This window comes from Alternaria novae-zelandiae (assembly GCF_023758075.1).
Source record: "Alternaria novae-zelandiae strain BMP 2774 chromosome Unknown scaffold_4, whole genome shotgun sequence".
Lineage (NCBI taxonomy): Eukaryota > Fungi > Ascomycota > Dothideomycetes > Pleosporales > Pleosporaceae > Alternaria > Alternaria novae-zelandiae.
Window position 1 is genome coordinate 931,432 of NW_026056964.1, and position 18,840 is coordinate 950,271.

Below are 18,840 nucleotides of genomic sequence, written 5' to 3' on the forward strand. Positions count from 1 at the left end.
CAGATCGAACTTGTTTGAGGCTCAGAACTAACGGCCATGGTTCCCGTGTGGAAACCCCACTTGGTTCGAACGCCACGATGGGTCCGGTGCAAGACGTCCAGTCGAGTTTGTTCAGCAGTTGATCGTCCCATGCTATATCGTGTTTCTAGTGCCTATGCTAAGGAATTTACATGCGGTCGAACTGTATGCCGAAAAAAAAATGTCCAAACGCCATGCATGATGGATATCTCAGGTTAGAAAAGAAAATATGCTCCGACCCAGCCCACCTTCTCCCCTCGTCTCCAACAAACCACACAGGGCGTCGTATGCAGGTGTGGGCTCTACGACACATCCATACTATCCCCACCCGCCCTCAAGCCCTCAATCTCCTTGCGCAGCAGCTCAATCTCCTTCTCCTGAGCCTTCATCTTCTCCAACGCCATCTCTATCAACCGCGCTTTATTAACCGTCTTCTTCTCCCCGGGTACAGAACCCTTCCCATTCCTCACATCGTCATCGGCACCATCCGTCACCTTCTCACTCCCATCCTCGCCGTCTTTCCCTCTCATAACAACAAAACATGTGGTTCCACTACCAAAAGTAACTTCGCCGTCGAGTAAGAACTCAGCTAGATCTACCATTGCGGTTTTCATGCGGTCGCGCCGGGCTTGTTCGGCGGCGCGGTGGGTGGCGCGCTTCATCATTACGCCTGTGGCCATGGCGGTGCTGAAGTGGAGGCCCATTTCTAGGTGTTGGCCAGAGGAGATTAGTTCGTAGTTTGATTTGGAAGCTAGGAGATCGGCTTGGGGGGTTGTTACGCCACCGGCGCCTGGGAGGAGTTAGTTGTATACTAGGTTTTGCGTTTGTGTTGTTTGGGTGAGATTGAGGTCACGGGACTTGACGACGAAGAGTGAGGCATACCATTACTGTCAGCAGGTACTATATTACTGCTTCTTCTTGCGATGGCGACTTTCTTCGGTGTTGCGGATGATGCATGGGATATTGATGATAGAGTGCTCGCGGTGTCTGCTGCTATTGACGGAGATCTTATCGAAGATACTGTGGGTGATGTGACAGATTGCGTTGTTACTGATGGCGATTTCAATGGGCGGATGGGATGTATTGGTAATTGCACGGGTTGTTGCTGTGGCTGTGTTTGCGGTGCTGGTTGCATTTGCACGTGCTGCATCTGCTGTACGTGTTGTTGCTGTTCTTGTTGCTGTTGGGCGCTCTCCCTAACCGGACTATATCTCCTTCTCTTTTTGAACAACTGTGGCCATGTTCTACTCAGCGGACCCCGATGCCCGCCTTCATTTCTGTCGTTACCGGGCGGTCCACTCGGCTGAGGATATGGCTGCATGATTCATCGAGCCGCAACACCAGACGCTTTGCGGTGGATGTGATTTTGTAGAAGTCTCCGACAAGCGGTAGTCGTAGCAACAGTGTACCAGATGGCAGAGGCGTGCCTAATGCGGGTTGGATGTCAGACTGGGCTACCACCCACAAGAGGCAACAACAACAATGACGGGGTATCGAAACAAGGCGCCAACAAAGACCAGAGCGAAAGCACGAAAGCGACGGGTCCAAGGCTCTGGGGATCTTGAGCTTGTTCAGCTGGGCTGCGCACGTACAGCCGCGTAGCAGGCGGGTACAGGTGTTATGCGTGAGCCGTCGAAGTCGGCCTCATCCATGGGTCGAGAGCAGCGGTCGCAACAAGGCGTAGTAGACGCGCGATCTGGAAGGAATTCCGCGCATGCTTGCACTGGGCCGTTAAAAGCAAATGGCGTCCGCAGCGCGACTGATTGTGAGCGAAGCTTTTGCTTGGCGCAACCCAAAGACGTGGTGTTGCTGCTGACTTGGAGGTGCGTGAATGCGTGGCTGAGCCAACCAAACCTCGCCCCGTGAGCACATGGGCTTGGCGCGTCGACGCATGCTAAAGCGCCCCTTCCAAGGTTGTCTCGAACCCAGGACGCCGAGTGCTTAGTTGCCACTCTTACTGCTCAGCGCTGCAATCAAGTGACATTCCCTCCGTGCGCAGGGTCGAGCCTCCGCTACGGAAGCTACTCCAGTCTACCGAGACGGAACGTCGCGGAGGTCACCTTCTATATTCGGAGCCGTCGATGAAACAGCCGATAGCTTACATGTAGTCGTGGGGATCAATGAGCGCTGCACAAGAACACACGTGCTGGAGATCACTATAGAAACATTGGAAGTGCTGTCGCGGCTTCTGCCGGCCCACGATATGGTGGTCAGATCATGATGATCGAGGTCGTGCTCAAAGTATTATCCATCTACAATGTAGCGGTTCAGACAAGATACCCCGCACAGTCTGCTAATGCTATTTGGCTGGACATCAAGGTGTCTGCACGCACATGTTGTTTCTTTCGCATTGTGATACGTGGCCAGAGGAGCAATTTCCTGTCGCATTAAGATGGGAAAGTTATATTCGTTACAAGCCTCATCCAAATCATTCTCACGTGTCGCTAATCCAAGCTGTTCGTTCTACTGGTCATCTCGTGGCTTTCGTAGCTTCGCTTGCCTTTGACCTGAACTCCGGGTACATACTCCAGATCCTCGTCCTCCAAATCGGTATCCAGGTCCTCCTCACTGAGCATCTTGGGGTTTAGTGCAAAGGCGCCTTTCGGCACAAAGGTACTCGTCAAGACCAGCACACTGATGATGGTGAACTGTACAGCAGCCACGTTCAACACAGCCCCGTGTATCTGTTCGTTGTGGCGATCGGAAACGCGGTCGATGTAGGTCCCGAGGGAAACGGATGCGATCGCGTACGTGACGATGTATGTGCTGTAGAGGAACGCCATGACGGCACCGAGTGCAGATACGTTCTGAGTCTTCGACTCGATGCGCGCTAGTGATGCCTGAATGTATGCGGCGAGCGATACGTCGCCGGCAGCCCACCCGAAACTGATGGGGAGGAACGTCGCTCCCACGATCCAAGCTTGAGCCACGTCGTTCTTGGGTGGGTTCCAGAAAGGTAGATACCAGACTATCAGGAGAGCCAGGGCGTCTAGCCGAAGCCATGGTATCGGAGTGTGCACCAAGTTCGTGAACATGAATACAAACAGCGCTCCTAGCAGTTCGCCGAAGTTTGAGCCTCCCACTATGATCTGTGACCATGCCGAGTTTCCGAAATAGCGGCGTGCTACGGCAGGAGCGATTGCGTTCTCGAGGTATCGGTGCGCATAAAGCGCGACAGCATATCCGGGTAACAGCCAGATAAACTTGCGGTGCTTGAAGATGATCTTAGCACCGGTTCCAACGGACTCGAAGAAGAGGTAGAATCCGCCTATCACGGCCTTGACATAGGTTGGCTGACTCTCCAAGATCAGAGATCTGCCTTCCTTCGGTATGCTGGCTTCCTCAATGAAGTACCAGAGTATGGATGCGGCGGCGAAGAATATGGGCGTGATAATGAAGCTGAAGTTGTTGCCGAACCGGGGAATGAGCGCAAGTGCTGTGCAAAAGGCACCAGCAGTGCCGCTGATCTCGTAGAAGATATGGACCAGAGAGTCCATACGTCGAAGCTTTTGGATGTTGCCGCCAACCAAGTCGCGCGGAATGACTCGCCGGATCAATTCGACCATGCCGTAGACTATACCACAGACGCAATCTAGCGTTCGTCAGCAACATGGAATCAGATGAGAACAAGTACCTGCTGCTCTTTACAGCACCCGCCAGCGACAGCTCTGGCGGTAGCAGACATGAGAACAAAGGTGACCGACATATCGAACCGTTAGGTAGACTGGGGCTATGAACTTACAGATGGGGATCATGGCGTCGGTATCATAGTCACCGTAGTAGCTGAAGTCATCCTTTGCCCATCCGCGCGGTGCGAACTTGCCGCCAGTTGCAGCGTCTAAGATGAGCAAGACGCTGCTCATGAAGGCGAATATAAGCACTGCACATGCCAGAACGTTCTTCGTCGGATATCTTTTGATGAGTGGCGCGATCAGTATAGATCCAACACACTGAAAGGCTTGATTCAGTCCAGTCAAGACGCCGACACGTTGAAAAGTAATGGAGATGTGCGTTTTCTTCTCGAGTTCATCGTATCGATTTGTCGCAAGCGCAATGACAGATCCGTTGAATGCCTCGAGGCCGAACTTGTACATCATGATGCCGGCGATGTAGATGCCGATGTTCCGTCGTTCGACAGGAGTGTAGATGTTCCATGTCTCGCGCATGACAGCGATAGGCCGGACCATGGTGACAGTCGGGGCACGTAACGTGCGGTGGTGTTGCTACGGGAAGAGACAGCTAGCCCGCAAATGCGGAGAGACCTGGTTTATACGTCCACGATGCCGGAACGCTGGTGTTGAGGAATGGACCAATTAGGTGAGTGGGCTATCGCATGCGGTACTCTACGGCGTCCCGTGGGTGTTCATAGAAAATGACGCCCGCATCGGTGACGAGGAGGCATTGCAAGAGCCCTGTCGTTCGTGTTAATGGAAAAGACGGCGTGGAGCGTTTGCGAGCCAAGTTGCACGGGCATGACCCCAGTCGTTGTGAGGACTTGGCGCGCCCGTCAAAAGCTGGCCATTCAGGTGACCCACGTGGGCCGACAGCTGGACCGCCTGGGGTAAGCACCTAGGCCGATAAGAAATGCCAACCCGAACAGTGCGTTGCAGACGGACAAGATTCATCGTTCAGCTGTAGTGGCTGTCACAATGCGTGTATTAGATGTGGTATCGTTACTTGTGATAAGGCGAACGAGGTGTGGTGAAGATGAAGCCCTAGCAAAGCACCTTGCGCAATGTGCGGTACGCCTCCGTTCTCTTGACAGGTCTATTCAGTACCGAAAGATACGCCGGAGTGGAGATAGGTATCCCGCGCATGCAAACTAATGTCGCTTGTGAGCGGCGCGTTATCCTAGGTGCGCATCAGTGGAGGTGAGACGTCACGGAAGCAGTCAAGTCAAGTCAATTGACATGGTGTAAAGGGTTCCTGCATTAGAACCAAAAGCCAGTAGACAAGGGTACACTGGGTGCTCGTTTAGATCTCATCTGTTGAAGTCAGTCTGCTTCTTAGACTGTAAGCTGGAAGACGAAGCTGACCTGTCTGTGCCTCCAGCTTCCGCACCAGTAATCGACAGTCGCTATCTTTGGTACTAGAGGTATGTCGTAGAGATGCCAGAGACCGATTTTCGGATGCTAGTCTCCAGGCAGTAATGCCATGCCTTCAGGGTGGTGCACAGTGGCTATGGGTATCGGAAAGGATCATAACGCCAAATAGCAGACTCGCAGAAGCTCAATCCGAGTCGTCCTCCCTATGCCGCCTGGCTTCTTTCGCTCTGGCAGTCCTTTCTTCGTCTTCGGCCTCCCTCTTGGCTAGACTGTCGCGCATTCTCTCCTCTTGCTTCCTCCAGTGACTTCCTTCCTCATAGTCTGCGCTGATGCCCAGGGCTTTGCGCAACCTCTCGCTCTCTTCTGCCTTTGCTTTGGCAAGGTCGTGGACTTGGTGCGACTTGAGGCGCTTCGCATTAGGACCGAGATCTTTGCCGTCTTTTCGTTCCTGATCGAGTTTGCGGCGTAGGCCTTCGCACTGGTCGTCAATCTCGTCTTCGTCGACGCCTTCGTCTTCAAGCTTGTCGCGCAGCTCAAGGACCTTGACTTCGATGTCGCGCTTTGCTTCGTGTTCGAGGATCTCGGCGTCTGGTTGTCTTGGGCGGTGTTTGGCATGTTCCCAATCTTTGGGGTAGGGCTGGATCTTGTCGCGCGGTCGGAGGAGGGATCGGTTCTTCTGGACGTAGCCCGAGGTTCCGCTACCTCTTGGCGTGGTGAGGCCTACGTTGTCGGCCATGATGCTTAGTGATGTGGTGGGTGGAGATGGGTGTCGCGTTGGAGGGCGAGAATGATGGGATGGTTTGCGGAGAGCTCGGAGGTGAGCACGGAGGCCCAAGCGCAATGATGGAATGGCTCGCCCCACCAAAACTTTACCCTTGGTACTGCGCAGACTCACCCAGAGATGGAGTCATTGCCTTGCGATATAAAACTTAAGAGATTTCGCTCTCATCCCTTCTCACACAATTCACGACCACCATGACTACACAAGACGCCACAAGCGACGACACCACCTCAGGGCCGGTTGAGGTGGGGTACAGAGAACTGCCCTTCCCACCAGTCACCAAAGAGCACATCCTGAACTGCTCATACCACAAATGGCATCCCAAGTTAGTCTCTACTCCTTCCCGTTCTTAGATCTTCATCTAATTGCAATAGGTACCGCGCCGTGACACCCAAAGCGCGTCTCATCCCCCTCCCACCCGCCTTCCTCGACTACCTCCGATCAGACGGCATCATCCTCCCTCCCGAAGAGAACGACGACCCTTCGTGGTCAGACAATGACAGCGGCATATTCTCGGGTGCGGACAACAACGACGACGATGAGGACGAAGCTCAAGACCCGAGCGCCAACTGGCGCGACACACACGAAGCCATCGAGCGGACCATCGAGGAATTGGGCGGCAAAGTCGCACCCAAGCTGAACTGGAGCGCGCCAAAAGACGCGACTTGGATAGCCGCAACCAACAGCATGGAGTGCCGGACACCAAACGACATCTACCTGCTGCTGAAAAGCAGCGACTTTGTCACACACGATCTGGCGCACGCCTTTGACGACACTGCCAACCGATCTACAACACCAGACCCGGAGATTCCCTATCATCTCGTCTTGAGGAAGTGGATCACGCTGAATCCAAGCGTCGAGTTCCGATGCTTTGTGCGGAATCGCCGGCTGATTGCCCTGTGCCAGCGAGATCTGAACCACTTTGACTTCTTGTTCAACATGCAGGACAAGCTGCGAGATACCATTCAAGACTTCTTCGACGCGAAACTGCGCGACACGTTTCCCGATCCCAACTTCACCTTCGACGTATACGTACCGCCGCCGCACGACAAGGTCTGGGTGGTCGATTTCAACCCATGGGCTGTGCGGACTGATCCTCTGATCTTCTCATGGATGGAACTCCTTACAATGGAGGTACCCGACGCAACACCTCTCGAGGAAACAACTGTGCGTCTGAAGATCGCGCAACCGGAAGACAAGGGCGTGCCAGTTGAGGCAGCTAGTGACACCTCAGACGAGGATGAAGACACAGATGAGGACGACATTGAGGAGCTATGGCAGCCAGAGTTTCGCCTCGTACGGAGAGATGACCCCGAGGCATACGGCTTCTCGACTCCACAGTACAGTGCGCACAAGCTTCCGAAAGACGTAGTAGATGCAAGTAGCGGTGGAGAGGGTCAACTGCGAGAATTTGCGATGCAGTGGGAACAAGCGCAGAAGTTGGCTGAGCAACAAAGAGCGGAAGATAGTGAGGATGATTAGCTCCACGGACCTACCGTAGCGTAAGGGAGGAGTCATAACTGCATACATCTTGGCGTAAACAAACAGACGTTTGCAAAATCGTGATTGGGCGTCTGTGGAATGTTGGCCAGCCTCGTCGCGTGAGGCTCTGGGGCCGCCACCGGGACTCGCGGTGACTCGCTCCTGCAGGGCATCTGTTTGTTTCACCGCTCCACACCCCACATCCATGATTCGTCGACATCATCCTTCACTCATCCTTACAACAACACGTCGTTGGACACGTTGTTTTTACTCTTGATCAACTTTTGCTACAATAAATTCCGCTAGAGACCCATACATTTGGCACCATTGAATACCACAAATTTTTCACGATTACGATTACAACATGAGCGTGACGGATAGCAGCAGCTACAGCGGCTTCTTATCGATACCCACTGAGATACGATGCCAAATCTACGACTACCTCCTCACCGAACCGCACGCAATCACGATTAGTGCTGGCTACACTACGTGTTTTGGCAACAGGATACAGGACCGCGCCCGGAAGACGGAAGTTCCAGGTCTACCACTCGATCTCGCGCCGCTGGCACGCCGCCACCACGATGCATCTCTCCTCTCAGTCGCGAAGCCACCCACGATTGCCGTCGAGAATGGACACATGGAAGACATTGAGGGCGAGAAGCTGGGCTTCCCCGCTGCCGTGGCGCTGATGTTGACGTCCCGATTGATCAATGACGAGTTGAACGATTGTGTTCGTAGGCGGAGACATATCGCGCAGGCGCGTTCTACTGTTGATGCCGACGGAGTCGTTCACGACAACGAAGAAGACCAGGAAGGCCTGTCACTTTACGTGTCTTATCCTTACGGCGTCTTGGTATTGAAGCACCAATACCCCTACCTGTTGAAACAAGCGCGTCGAGTCTACATCTCTGGCTACTACACACCCCAGCAAGAGAACCAGGTCGATCCACGAGATCTCCAGACAAGCCATGATGAGCGCTTGACGCCATCCAGCAGCTTTGCAGCACCATCTTTTACCACCCCATCATCAGGACCAGCAACGAGCTTCACGCGCTCCTCCTCCCGACGAACAGCCCGCCACGGCGTCTCGGTCAACGCCTCGCGCCCGCGCCTCCGTCTCGACCCTCCCCTCCCCCGCGAATCCCGCCAAACAACCAGCATACACACGACCTTCCCGTCCTTCTCCGCCTCCACCTCGGCCGAAGCCCCCGCCGCCCTCGCACACCTCATCACGACCCTCTTTCCCAAACAAACCACGCCCCTCACAAAGCTCACAACCCGCATCCTCTTCCCAGGCGAAGACTCGTACGGCTCCGTCTGGGGCGACGACAACAGCCCTGTCTCGCACATCCTGCGCAGTATCCGCGGCGGCAAGATTGATATGAAGGTCCTGAGAGGTAGTCTAGGAACGGGCCTGAGGCTGACGGCTAGGCCGAAGCCCGAAACGAGGATTGTGAGTACGAGTTGGGTTAATTGGAAGAAGGGGGATGTTGCGGCGAGGGGTGCGGCGGGGATGGTGAGGAGGGCGGGTGGGAGATTGGGTGTGAGTGATCTGGATGCGTTTTTGATGGGTGAGGAGGGGGCTTAGGATGTCTGTTATTGTTTACGGAGAGGACAAGGGTGTTTGTGAAGGACTGGCACGGCTACTGTGTGGCATGCATGTGCGGTTTCCTGGACTGCTGACTATATATTTCTCTTTGTACGATACATTCAGCGAGATATCTTTTATGTTTATCCGAACGAGCGGTCCACCAGACCATATGAATAGTCTGCTGGGTTTCAGCCTCTTCTCTTCAGTTCCTGGTATCCTCCTTCGCTATCGTGCTTTAATGGATCCATTTCCATTCCAATTGCGCACTCTTTGGTTTTGAGTGCATTGCACGACGTGCTCTTTAACCCTTTTGCCCTCTTCATGTGACGATAAGACAATGTCTTTGTCCGCAGTTGGAGTAGTCTGGCGAAGCGAGGGACAAGGTCTTCCTCCATTCAGAGCTGATCGGATGTAGAGCAGCGATGGACGCGAGAAGTCTCTTGGCTAATGTCTTGAGCGAATGTAAGGCCAGACTCGGGCTTTTGGGGTTGACGGGAGATCGCAGACTGTCGTGCGTTGCGACATGACGTGGAGGAAATCATCGCCGGTCGCCATCGGTCCACATCTCGAAGTGCCGACACAGCAGTGAAGAACAGGTTGGTACTCTCTCATACCTCAGGTGAACACCTTTCTACCAAGTAATCCACTTAACCGACCCCGGAATCCCAATTGCCAAATCCCTCGCATCCGAAAACTCAACCTTGACCGTCCGATCACTGTCTTTCGGATGCGTCAAATAGAACGCAATAATGCGCAAATGCTCCGGCACCTCCAGCTCCGCACATAACTCATCTTCCTCGATACCCATCTCCGCTCGCGCACGTTCTTGTTCCAACCTCAACGCCTCTTCCGCAATCTGCCCCGCAAGCATGCCATCCCAGAAGCCTTCCCGCCGGGGATGGCTCAACATGAGCTTTACAGCGCGCTTGCGTAGTGCTTGACATGAAGACGGTGCGCGGACGGCGATGGCCCAGAGCGCGGATGTGGGACCAACGGGTGTCTGGAAGATGGGCGTCTGCGCGCCTGAAAGAGGGAGGAGTTTAGCAGCGAGTTCGAAGATGAGCACAAATTGTGCAGCCATGTCGAAGGGTTCGATGAAAGGTTTCCGCGCAGGTTTGAAGTCGCCTAGACAGGGGAATTTTTGCATAAGATCGGCTCGTGGGGCGCGGAGGAGGAATTCCATTTGGGCTTGTGTTAGTTCCAATGCCGTGAGGGGTTCGGTGTATTCTTCGCCGTAAGCAGGGGCTTGCTTCCAGAGATTGTCCATGGTGAGTTTGCCGCGGTGGTAGCGTGAGATGAGGTCGAGGTATTCGATGTATACTTCTTCGACTTCGTCGGCGGGGCGTAATTTGGTTCTTTGGTTGAAGGCGTGGATGCTGTTTAGTAGGCTCTGTGTGTGTCCCAACATCGCGTGTAGCGCAGACATACTCAGCGTGTTTGTTGAACTGCCCAGCGGTCTAGTCTTGGGCTTCGCGACCCAGGATGGTGAGATGTGCGTTGGCATTATCGCCCTAATCTGCGTATCGAATCCCACAAAAATGGTACGTATAGACTCCAGTTCTATTGGGTGATCAAACTTTTCTTTCCCTTGGTCCACTTCGTTTAACATCCGGATGCCGCTGCGTACGTGTTCGATTGCGTCTCTTTGGTAGCCTTGCAAACAACACATGCTGGTGAACAGAATAGCGCAGGTCATAAGCGTGATCTTATCTGATTTGACTACTTTGTCGTTGCTCTTCGGCTTTTTCAACAAGTCCTGAATTGCTTGATTCGACTGTCGCAAAGCGAATTGTAGGTAATTATCCAGTATGGCTGTCTCGGTCAGACGTGAGTCGCAGCCTTCGGAAAAGCGTCGATACATAGCGCCCAAGGCGATGATGCAATGTTGAATCGCGGGCTCACGATGAGCGGCTTGAAGCAGTTCTCGTTGCCAGAACGGCGAATCGAGGAATCCGCGCAGATTTGAAACGGCATGCGTCATGAAAAACTCGAAGCTGTCCCGCTCCTCTTTGGTATCAAGACGAATGGCTGGAGCGATGAACACTGGCGAATGAGACCGCGTCAAGCTCCAACTTGATACCGACTGAGGTGAACTTTTCGATGACTCTGGAGGCGAGGGCGTTGATGGTGGTGGAGGTCTGAAAGTCGGATCGTAGCCATCGCACGTACGGCCCGTTGAGGTGCATCGTCTGCAGTTCGGTTTCTCCTCATCACACTTGACTTTGCGTATTCTGTACAGATTAGCAAGAGGCCATTGGATGCATAGTAGTACTAAAAGACGACATATTCAGCTTCAAGTTCATGTGTGGTGGGATTTGATGACGATGCGGCTTGGAGCTGAAGAATGGCTTATCGGTGGGCGGCGGGAGCTTTGCGGGCTATGAGCCCAGCCACAAACAAAGTGCAAGCCATACCGTGCTATGACGATAGGCACACTTTATAATTGACGCAGCGACTTACTTGCAAGTTTTACAGCCAGAGCGTGCTTTGGGTTTCCAGGCTCTCTGGCGTGGTTTACCGGACACCGTCGCCATGTTAATTTGGTCGAGTTTCATCCGACCAATGGGAGGGGAGTCAGCGAAATTCAATTATACGAGCGAGCGTGTAGCAAGTACGGATTGAACAATGTACGACTGCGCAAATGACATCGGTGGTTGAAGAGTAACTCGGGAGGCTGCATGGCACTACCTAGGTATGCAGCATTGCGGCGTGGTTGCCCACACAGTTAGGCTACCGCGACCAGGCCCGCGAGCAGAGGCCCACGGCTATTATTATCAAATCTGGCCAATGAGACGACAGCACGACAGGGTTTGCGATCCTCCTGGGCGTAATGCCACGAGAGAATTTGACGGAGTCGCATCCTTCTAGACCCTAGTGAACCGTTATTATTAGATTGTGGTATAGTCCAAGGCGATTGATGCGGGGTTTTCAGACCGATTGGGTCACTCAAAAAGGCATGCACCGCGAATTGTCGCGTGAAGCGCTTGGTATCATTTATCAGCAAGCAGCCATTGTCAGCCTTATTTCGTAGCTACTTGCATTTGCGCGAATGAGAGTCGCATGATAGAATTACAGTTTTGTGGATTCTTGTATTGTCGTATAGGCGACCAAATACACTGATCATGTTACTCAGAAATTTCGCCAGAGGTTCTGGACGAAACCTTGCTTCACTCGCGGCTCGGTATGCGGTTCCGTCTGCACGTATTCGTCCTTCATATCCAAGTCCTTCCTCATTCCCGTGTCAAGATCAACCTCGTGGCTGCGCCTGAAACTTGTCTTGAATATGATTTTGTATCCCACAAACATGATCCCGAACACCGGCAACATAATGTAAGCGTCGACAAATGTGCCTGCATCAAATGGGCTCAGCGTAGTCCAGCCCTGAACAAGAGCGAGGAATATGTTGGCTGATACCCCAAAGTAGGCATTCCACGGGTAAGCGAGCGACTTGAAAGGTAACATGTCGGGCGTTCGACCTTGTGCTTTCCAAGCTTTCCGGAAGCGGATGTGCGTAAAGGAGATAGAACCCCAAACAAGGAAGGTAGAGACACCGCTCAGATTGACGATGTAGGAATACGCCTGGCCACCTCCAGTACTGACGTTCATCATGGATATCGCGCCGAACAGGTTCGTGAAGACAATGGCGTAGATTGGTACTCCACGGCTGTTCGTCCTCCCAAGGAACTTCGGCGCCATTTTCTCTTGTGCCATGAAGAGTATCGTTCGAGACCCAATGTAAATTGAGCTGTTCGCAGCGCTCAGGACTGTGATAAAGATGAACGCATTGATCAAATGCACGCCTCCTTGCCATCCAGCGTTTTGGATCGCTATGGTCATAGGGCTCTTAAGTGCGCGGCTGGCTCCGTTCGCTAGGCCGTCTGCATCCGAAGGGCATGTGAGCCCAAAGAAGAAGGCAACTCCGATGTATACGAAGAGAATTCGCCAAATGACTTGTCGAATTGCCAGAGGTACAGCTACCGATGGGTTTCTGGTCTCTGTAGCGGCCACAGCAACCGCCTCGACGCCGGCGTAAAACGTCGAAGCGAAAACGAAGACTGTGGCTACTCCACGGAAGCCGTCTACCCAGGGGCCGGGGTCGTTCCAGTACCGGAATCCGAGTGCTTCATCTTGCCCGATGAGACCGCCAGAAGCATAGATGATGGCAAAGATGAAATAGGCGCAAAGACCAGCAAGCTTGATCAGGGCAAGCCAGAACTCCGCTTCGCCGAAAGACTCGACGCCCAACATCTGGAAGCCTAGGAAAGCAAACCAGAAGATTAGAAAGTAGCCCCATAGAGGCACCTCAGGACCCCAAAAGACCAGAATAGAGGAGATGACATTGTACTCGTTGGCTAGCACGCATGCCCACACCAGCCAGTACTGCCATCCCACCGCTACTCCGAATGCTTTGTCGACAAATCGGTCGGAAAGCGTGACGAAAGCACCACCAGTAGGGTACAGAGTTGTCATCTCTCCCAAGGATTGCGTAATGCTGAAAGCGATGAATCCGATAACGCTGAAAGCTATGAGCAGAGATGCCGGTCCTCCTTCTGCGAGGGCGCCACCAGTACCGACCAGAATACCAGGCCCAATGATTCCAGCGAGCGCCATCATGGACAGATGACGAGTTTTGAGGCCTCGCTTGACTCCACTGGGATCCATTCGTTGGAAGTCATCGTCGCTATAGTTGGCCGTGGGCGACGGGTGCTCGGCGTGAGCTTTCGAATCAAGGAGGGCCATGTCGAACCGGAAGATGGTGGTCAAAGAGACAGACGCATAGAACTAGGCATACCACCGTTATAAGCGACTTCCTAGTTTTTACTTGGCGTGGGAACGGTAGATCTGTGACGAATAATAGCGTACTATGGCTTGGTGCATGTTGCGATTTTTACTGTGGATTGCGCGATGACAGGGTCTGATAGTTTCATAGCATTCTGACGAAAAGCGACCATGAGCAGAAGCGCTCCAAAGCTGAAAGGCTACATATCGTCCCAACTTTGGACCGTTTGTTGCCGTGTTGATTGATGGCATCAGAGTAGGATAACAACCGGGTGGCGGGGGCAGAATAGCAGTTGCGATAAGCTTGGTCCACCTTAGGCTTAGCTTAGTGGGTTTTCGATCCTTCACCTTGGCGGCACTTCTTCCGGTAAACCGCCACCCTTAAATCCACTAATCCCGACGCCAGCAACCACGCGGTATCATGCTTCTTTTGCCAGTGGTTCTGGATCCAAGCTTGCAGCAAAGTACCTAGGTGTTTGCTGCTTCACAGCGAATTACCCAGGTGTGCACGAAGGACGCAGATTCCTTTTCGTATGAAGCATTCATTGCGATTCGTTATACTCTACAATACTCATTATCCATATGTACCCGATTTCCATCATCGATCGTTGGCGCTGAACCAGCCAGTCCATGTATTAACATTGAGGTAGAGTGTCCATCACATCCACCTTAGTTCTTGTTACCAATCTCCATGCGCTTCTTGAGCTTGTAAGCGATGGCGCGCTTCCTGGCGGCGGCGCCCTGTGTGAAAGCAACAGATCCGCCGAAGGGACCCGCGGCAGCACCGTTGCGGACGCGCATGACGCAGACGTTGTTGACACCAGCAACAGTAGCGTCGCAAGTCATACCAGCCGGCATTTGTACCTTCATTGCAAACTCGGTGTTGGTGGCGAGCGAGATACCCTGAACACCGAGGCCAGGAACGTCCTGGGTGACGGTAGCAGGCTGCATAGCGGCCTCGTCAGTACCGCCTGAGGTACCATCAACGTCGGCAGTGAATGGTCCAGCACCGTCCTGGTTGATCTGAAAGGAATGAGTTAGAAATGTATGGGAAGGAGTAGGAGTGATCGCTTACCTGGCGCAGAGTCATGGTGACGGTACCATCGTCAGCGCAAGTGGGCATGCCGCTTGTGGCACCCGCTCCTACTGCGGCAGCAACGCGTGACTCTGGTGGGCCGTTGACCTTGTCACCACCTCCACCGAGCAGTCCAGCGATACCAGTAGCACCGGCCTTGCCGCCAGCGCCTCCAGCACCACCAGCGCCTCCACCAAGAAGACCGCTGAGGAATTGACGCTTCCTCTGGCCAGCCTGTTGGATGTTGTCCTCAACGCCAACACTTCCAGAAGCACCGTTGTTCGCAGGAGGCGCGGCACCCTGTCCCATGAAGGCACCAACCATAACGGCAGCATCAACGTTGCCGTTACCTTGTGTGCGACCAAGAGGACCAGTCTTGCCACTGGAGATTTCGCGGTCCCTGATGATGGCAGTGTCGGCTTGAGAACCGCAGCCGCTGAAAATTGGTTAGTAACCTGTTTCAAGAATACAAGGTTGAGAAACCTACTTGGAGGAGCAGTCGCGAGGAGTTCCGTCTTGGATAGTCAAGCCAGGCATGGTGACTCCATTGGCACCCTTGATCTCAGAGACCACACCGTGGGCAGAAACGGCAGCCGCAAGGGCGAGGACGAGAGCTGGTGAGAAGTGCATATTGTATGTGTGTATTTGAAATCGAGATCAACTCGGTGGATTAAAAGATACGGGTGGTTTGAAGTAAAGGTGAAAAGCGAGAAGCACCAGGCTAATGGAGAATGAAGTATTAGTAGAGGAGTTGAAGAGTTGAATGTTGATGATGATTGTAGAGCCGGCTTCAACAAGGCATCTTATACCTCTTTCCCATTGAGCGGCATTGTCGATCTACATCGCATCGTATTCTCCATTGGGATGACAGCCGCCCACCGCTCCACTCAGCTCGTCATTGGCATGTACAATTCAGTATGGATACAGGCAGGCTCTTGTGTCAAGATGCGTTTTCGAAGGTCTTCCGGCAAGGCTAAACGTGCTTGGCGGCAGTGAGGCGTTTCCCTCCCATACTTGGCTGTGGCGGAGTGCCGATTATCCAGGCGCTGAGAGGTGTCAACGTTCCGATACTCAGTTTCGTCTGCGCCTGGGGATGAAGGCTAAAGGCGCCAAGGCGGAAACTCTCAATGCAAGATCGTGGATTTGCGAAACGCTGTCTTTGGAGTTGCAGAATCCCACTAAACAAGCAAACGCATGTATGTTTCACATAATACCACCATCACATTATTGACCTATCAGAATACTCAACTCACGTCAAAATAATCCATGCTGAAGGTAACGAGCAGTATTGATGAGTTACTCATGTGTGAGGCTCTGTCGTGGCGTCCATCGCACCGTGGTGTTGTTCTTGCTGCCCGCACCAAAACGAGTAACTCCACCCCGCGCGCATGACAAGTCGCACCAAACACAGTAGAATCCGAACATGCAAAACCACACACTCAAATCATCGGTTTCCAATCACTCGCGATTATCCTGTTCAGCATCAGCGTAGGCGAATACTAGTTGCCGTGATCCACCCGCAGCTGCATGATGTTGCAGGCCCGTCGCCACTAGCGTTTCACCAAACGACACGGTCGATCTTCAAACATGAAATGCCTGGTCCCTCAAACTCGAGCCCTGGTAGGATATGCGACGGATCCTGTGATCCGAGGCTGGGGTGGGGATTTTGGAGGTGGCTGCGATGGTTGGTAAGTGGATGGGTCGAGGTGTTGATGAAGTGGAGTGGCCGAAATGGGGCAGGCGGCGCGAAAGTTGGTTTGGGAGTTACGTCTGGTAATCGAGAACATCAAGTCAGCGCTTTCAATCATGATAACACTGCAATGGTAAGCACACACGTCAACCTAGGGAAAAAAAAACTGAACAGGCGTAGAGCCTACATCGACGTTAGGGCACCTACTTTGCAGGTTTCTATGTTGATGTAGGCTGCAGACCTGTTCGCTTTTTCCTTGTATGAGGTGCACACACCATACTGGCTTTCGTAAGCAGGTATGTGACGTCTGGTTCTGATAGTGCCATCCTGCTCTGTCTCTCAAATTGACGGCAATGTCACTAGTAGCTGGATCGTAGCTACCAAAATAGTCCCACTGGTGAGTAGCCAGCTAGCAACAACGAAACCACTCTGTACGTCTCTAGTAAGAGCCGACCAGATCACTCCAATCACAGCGCTCACAACGACTCCGCCGACAACGACTATACAAAGGCGGTGGAAACATCCTTCCTCTAGTTGTAACCCCCAGCCTATGCCAAGATCTGGATGCTCATCGTGGTTCCAGGGTTCTGGACGATCAATACGTTTAGGGATGTGCTCGAAGCCTATGCTACCATCCAAACATCTCGCGTTCGTCGAACAAGTGAATCGATGCATGAGATGGTCGTTGTCCAGCACAGGCTCGTAACCTCGGGGATTAGGCTTCAAGGCATAATGCCTTTCGCTTTCTGGAGGTACGCCACGCTGAAGATTTGTAACCTCGCTGCGCTCCCATTGATTGAACTACTCGCAGAGTCAGAACTTTCTTTCGCTACAGTAGCTGTCTCTTACCCTGACATAGTTGATCTTCTGGACAGTCCATATGCTCAGATTGCGGTGAGCCCACGAGAAGTTTGCATCATACGCTTCGCGAAGGTTGGTAAAAAGCTCACGATCTTTACTGACCTGGGTTAGAAGTAAGTCATGGCGAAGCTTGAAGTACCTCTTCACTTTGAAGCAAACATGAATAAAATCGCCGGATGAAGGAATTGTCACGTTTGACGGGTTCGACGATGTTGCTGCTGTCACTTGCGACGAGGCGACTGGGACGGCTTGGGGTGGCACCAATGTACCAGATGGGAATGTGCTTCGGTTTGCAGTACCTTGGCTTTTCGCAGAAGATGTGCTTGCCGAGTTCCTCGGATTACCACTGCTACCTGTGTTTGGTACAAGCGCTGGGGTCTTCTTTGGTCCGTCCGGAACAGAAACGCACGTATTCCTGAGACCATCGGCGGGCTTTATGACTGGCATCGCTGTTGATGGTGTATAGAGTGTGGCGGTAACGTATTGTTTCCAGAAGTTTTCTACCGTCATTTGAAGTCGCGATATAGCCATATCAAAGAAGTTGTTCCAGATATCGATGGAATTGTAGGGCTCCAGAGTAACTGTGTATCCTCCATTCTGAAGCTCTGTGGCAAGTTCTCTTATCGCACCGGGCCTAGACTCCATGTAATGGCCGAGTCCTTTGAACCCACAAGTCTATATCGTCATTAGCAATGCTTCCGATAGCCTACTATTGTAAATGTCTATTCTTCACAGCCAAGGAATAAAGTTTCGACATGAGCATCGCTCGACTAACTGACCAAATGTAGTGATAGTGCGATACTAATTGGGGAATCGAGAGAACGACACGAGAACACATAGATGCCGTGATGTCACGGCTGCGTCCGGAACCTGCACCAGGATGATTACGTGAAACTTTACTTACACAGATCCAGTACATACGATAGCCCCGGGCTAACTGCGGTACATCCACCTCTCGAACCATAGATGGGTTTGTGGAAGCTTTGGAGATGTGCGCCCTGGAGTCTCGCGCGAGATGCAGCACCTCTTTCGTGGAATCATTGTTCACAATGTGCGTAGCCGTACTAGCGGCTTTTGAAGTTGCTTTTTCTGCTCCAAATGGTACCGCGAATTCGATGACAGACAGTTTCTCTTCGAGCAAGAGATCTGAGATCTGTCCCGACATATACTCGCACACATAGCATGTTCCGATGACTTGGTATCGCCAGCCTTCGTTCTCCACCATGCGGAGTACAACGGGAACGCTGCATTGTGGGGTAAAGCAGATCACTTCTGGCTTGTCAGTTGCATAACATGTGTAGAAAGATGAGGGTACACTCACAGTCACCTGACCTCATATGAGCAGGACCAAGGCCCTTGACCGACCACCTTCTACTTCTGAATAATCTCCGACCTTTTGTCAAAGCATACAGATCCTCGAAAGCCTTGCAAAGTTCTGATGGCCGAGCAGATCTGTCTTTTCTGTTTTCGGAGTCTTCCGCCAGGCGACGAATGCATTGAACGATATCGAGGCTTGGA

General features: G+C 52.7%; 7 protein-coding genes across 7 annotated transcripts; 2 read left to right on the top strand and 5 right to left on the bottom strand.

Annotated features, from left to right (window-relative positions):
* Window positions 1-320: 320 nt before the first annotated feature.
* On the bottom strand, window positions 321-4,205 carry J4E88_002820 (uncharacterized protein; the record flags this gene model as incomplete). The annotated part of the gene is made up of 3 exons (XM_049396478.1): window positions 321-808; window positions 2,486-3,610; window positions 3,761-4,205. 3 exons carry the CDS (start codon window positions 4,203-4,205, stop codon window positions 321-323), a joined length of 2,058 nt encoding a protein of 685 aa, XP_049257826.1.
* A 1,042-nt stretch (window positions 4,206-5,247) lies between these two features.
* CWC21 (RNA-splicing factor) lies at window positions 5,248-5,799 on the bottom strand (the record flags this gene model as incomplete). The annotated part of the gene is made up of 1 exon (XM_049396479.1): window positions 5,248-5,799. The coding sequence occupies one exon, from the start codon at window positions 5,797-5,799 to the stop codon at window positions 5,248-5,250; it is 552 nt and encodes a 183-aa protein (XP_049257827.1).
* Window positions 5,800-6,038: 239 nt separating this feature from the next.
* On the top strand, window positions 6,039-7,326 carry J4E88_002822 (uncharacterized protein; the record flags this gene model as incomplete). Its single annotated transcript, XM_049396480.1, has 2 exons — window positions 6,039-6,169; window positions 6,219-7,326. The coding sequence occupies 2 exons, from the start codon at window positions 6,039-6,041 to the stop codon at window positions 7,324-7,326; spliced, it is 1,239 nt and encodes a 412-aa protein (XP_049257828.1).
* Window positions 7,327-7,690: 364 nt separating this feature from the next.
* Window positions 7,691-8,914, top strand: J4E88_002823 (uncharacterized protein; the record flags this gene model as incomplete). The annotated part of the gene is made up of 1 exon (XM_049396481.1): window positions 7,691-8,914. The coding sequence occupies one exon, from the start codon at window positions 7,691-7,693 to the stop codon at window positions 8,912-8,914; it is 1,224 nt and encodes a 407-aa protein (XP_049257829.1).
* A 634-nt stretch (window positions 8,915-9,548) lies between these two features.
* J4E88_002824 (uncharacterized protein) lies at window positions 9,549-11,472 on the bottom strand (the record flags this gene model as incomplete). The annotated part of the gene is made up of 2 exons (XM_049396482.1): window positions 9,549-11,148; window positions 11,378-11,472. 2 exons carry the CDS (start codon window positions 11,470-11,472, stop codon window positions 9,549-9,551), a joined length of 1,695 nt encoding a protein of 564 aa, XP_049257830.1.
* Window positions 11,473-12,046: 574 nt separating this feature from the next.
* J4E88_002825 (uncharacterized protein) lies at window positions 12,047-13,657 on the bottom strand (the record flags this gene model as incomplete). The annotated part of the gene is made up of 1 exon (XM_049396483.1): window positions 12,047-13,657. The coding sequence occupies one exon, from the start codon at window positions 13,655-13,657 to the stop codon at window positions 12,047-12,049; it is 1,611 nt and encodes a 536-aa protein (XP_049257831.1).
* A 708-nt stretch (window positions 13,658-14,365) lies between these two features.
* Window positions 14,366-15,401, bottom strand: J4E88_002826 (uncharacterized protein; the record flags this gene model as incomplete). Its single annotated transcript, XM_049396484.1, has 3 exons — window positions 14,366-14,719; window positions 14,772-15,207; window positions 15,259-15,401. The coding sequence occupies 3 exons, from the start codon at window positions 15,399-15,401 to the stop codon at window positions 14,366-14,368; spliced, it is 933 nt and encodes a 310-aa protein (XP_049257832.1).
* Between the last annotated feature and the right edge of the window lie 3,439 nt (window positions 15,402-18,840).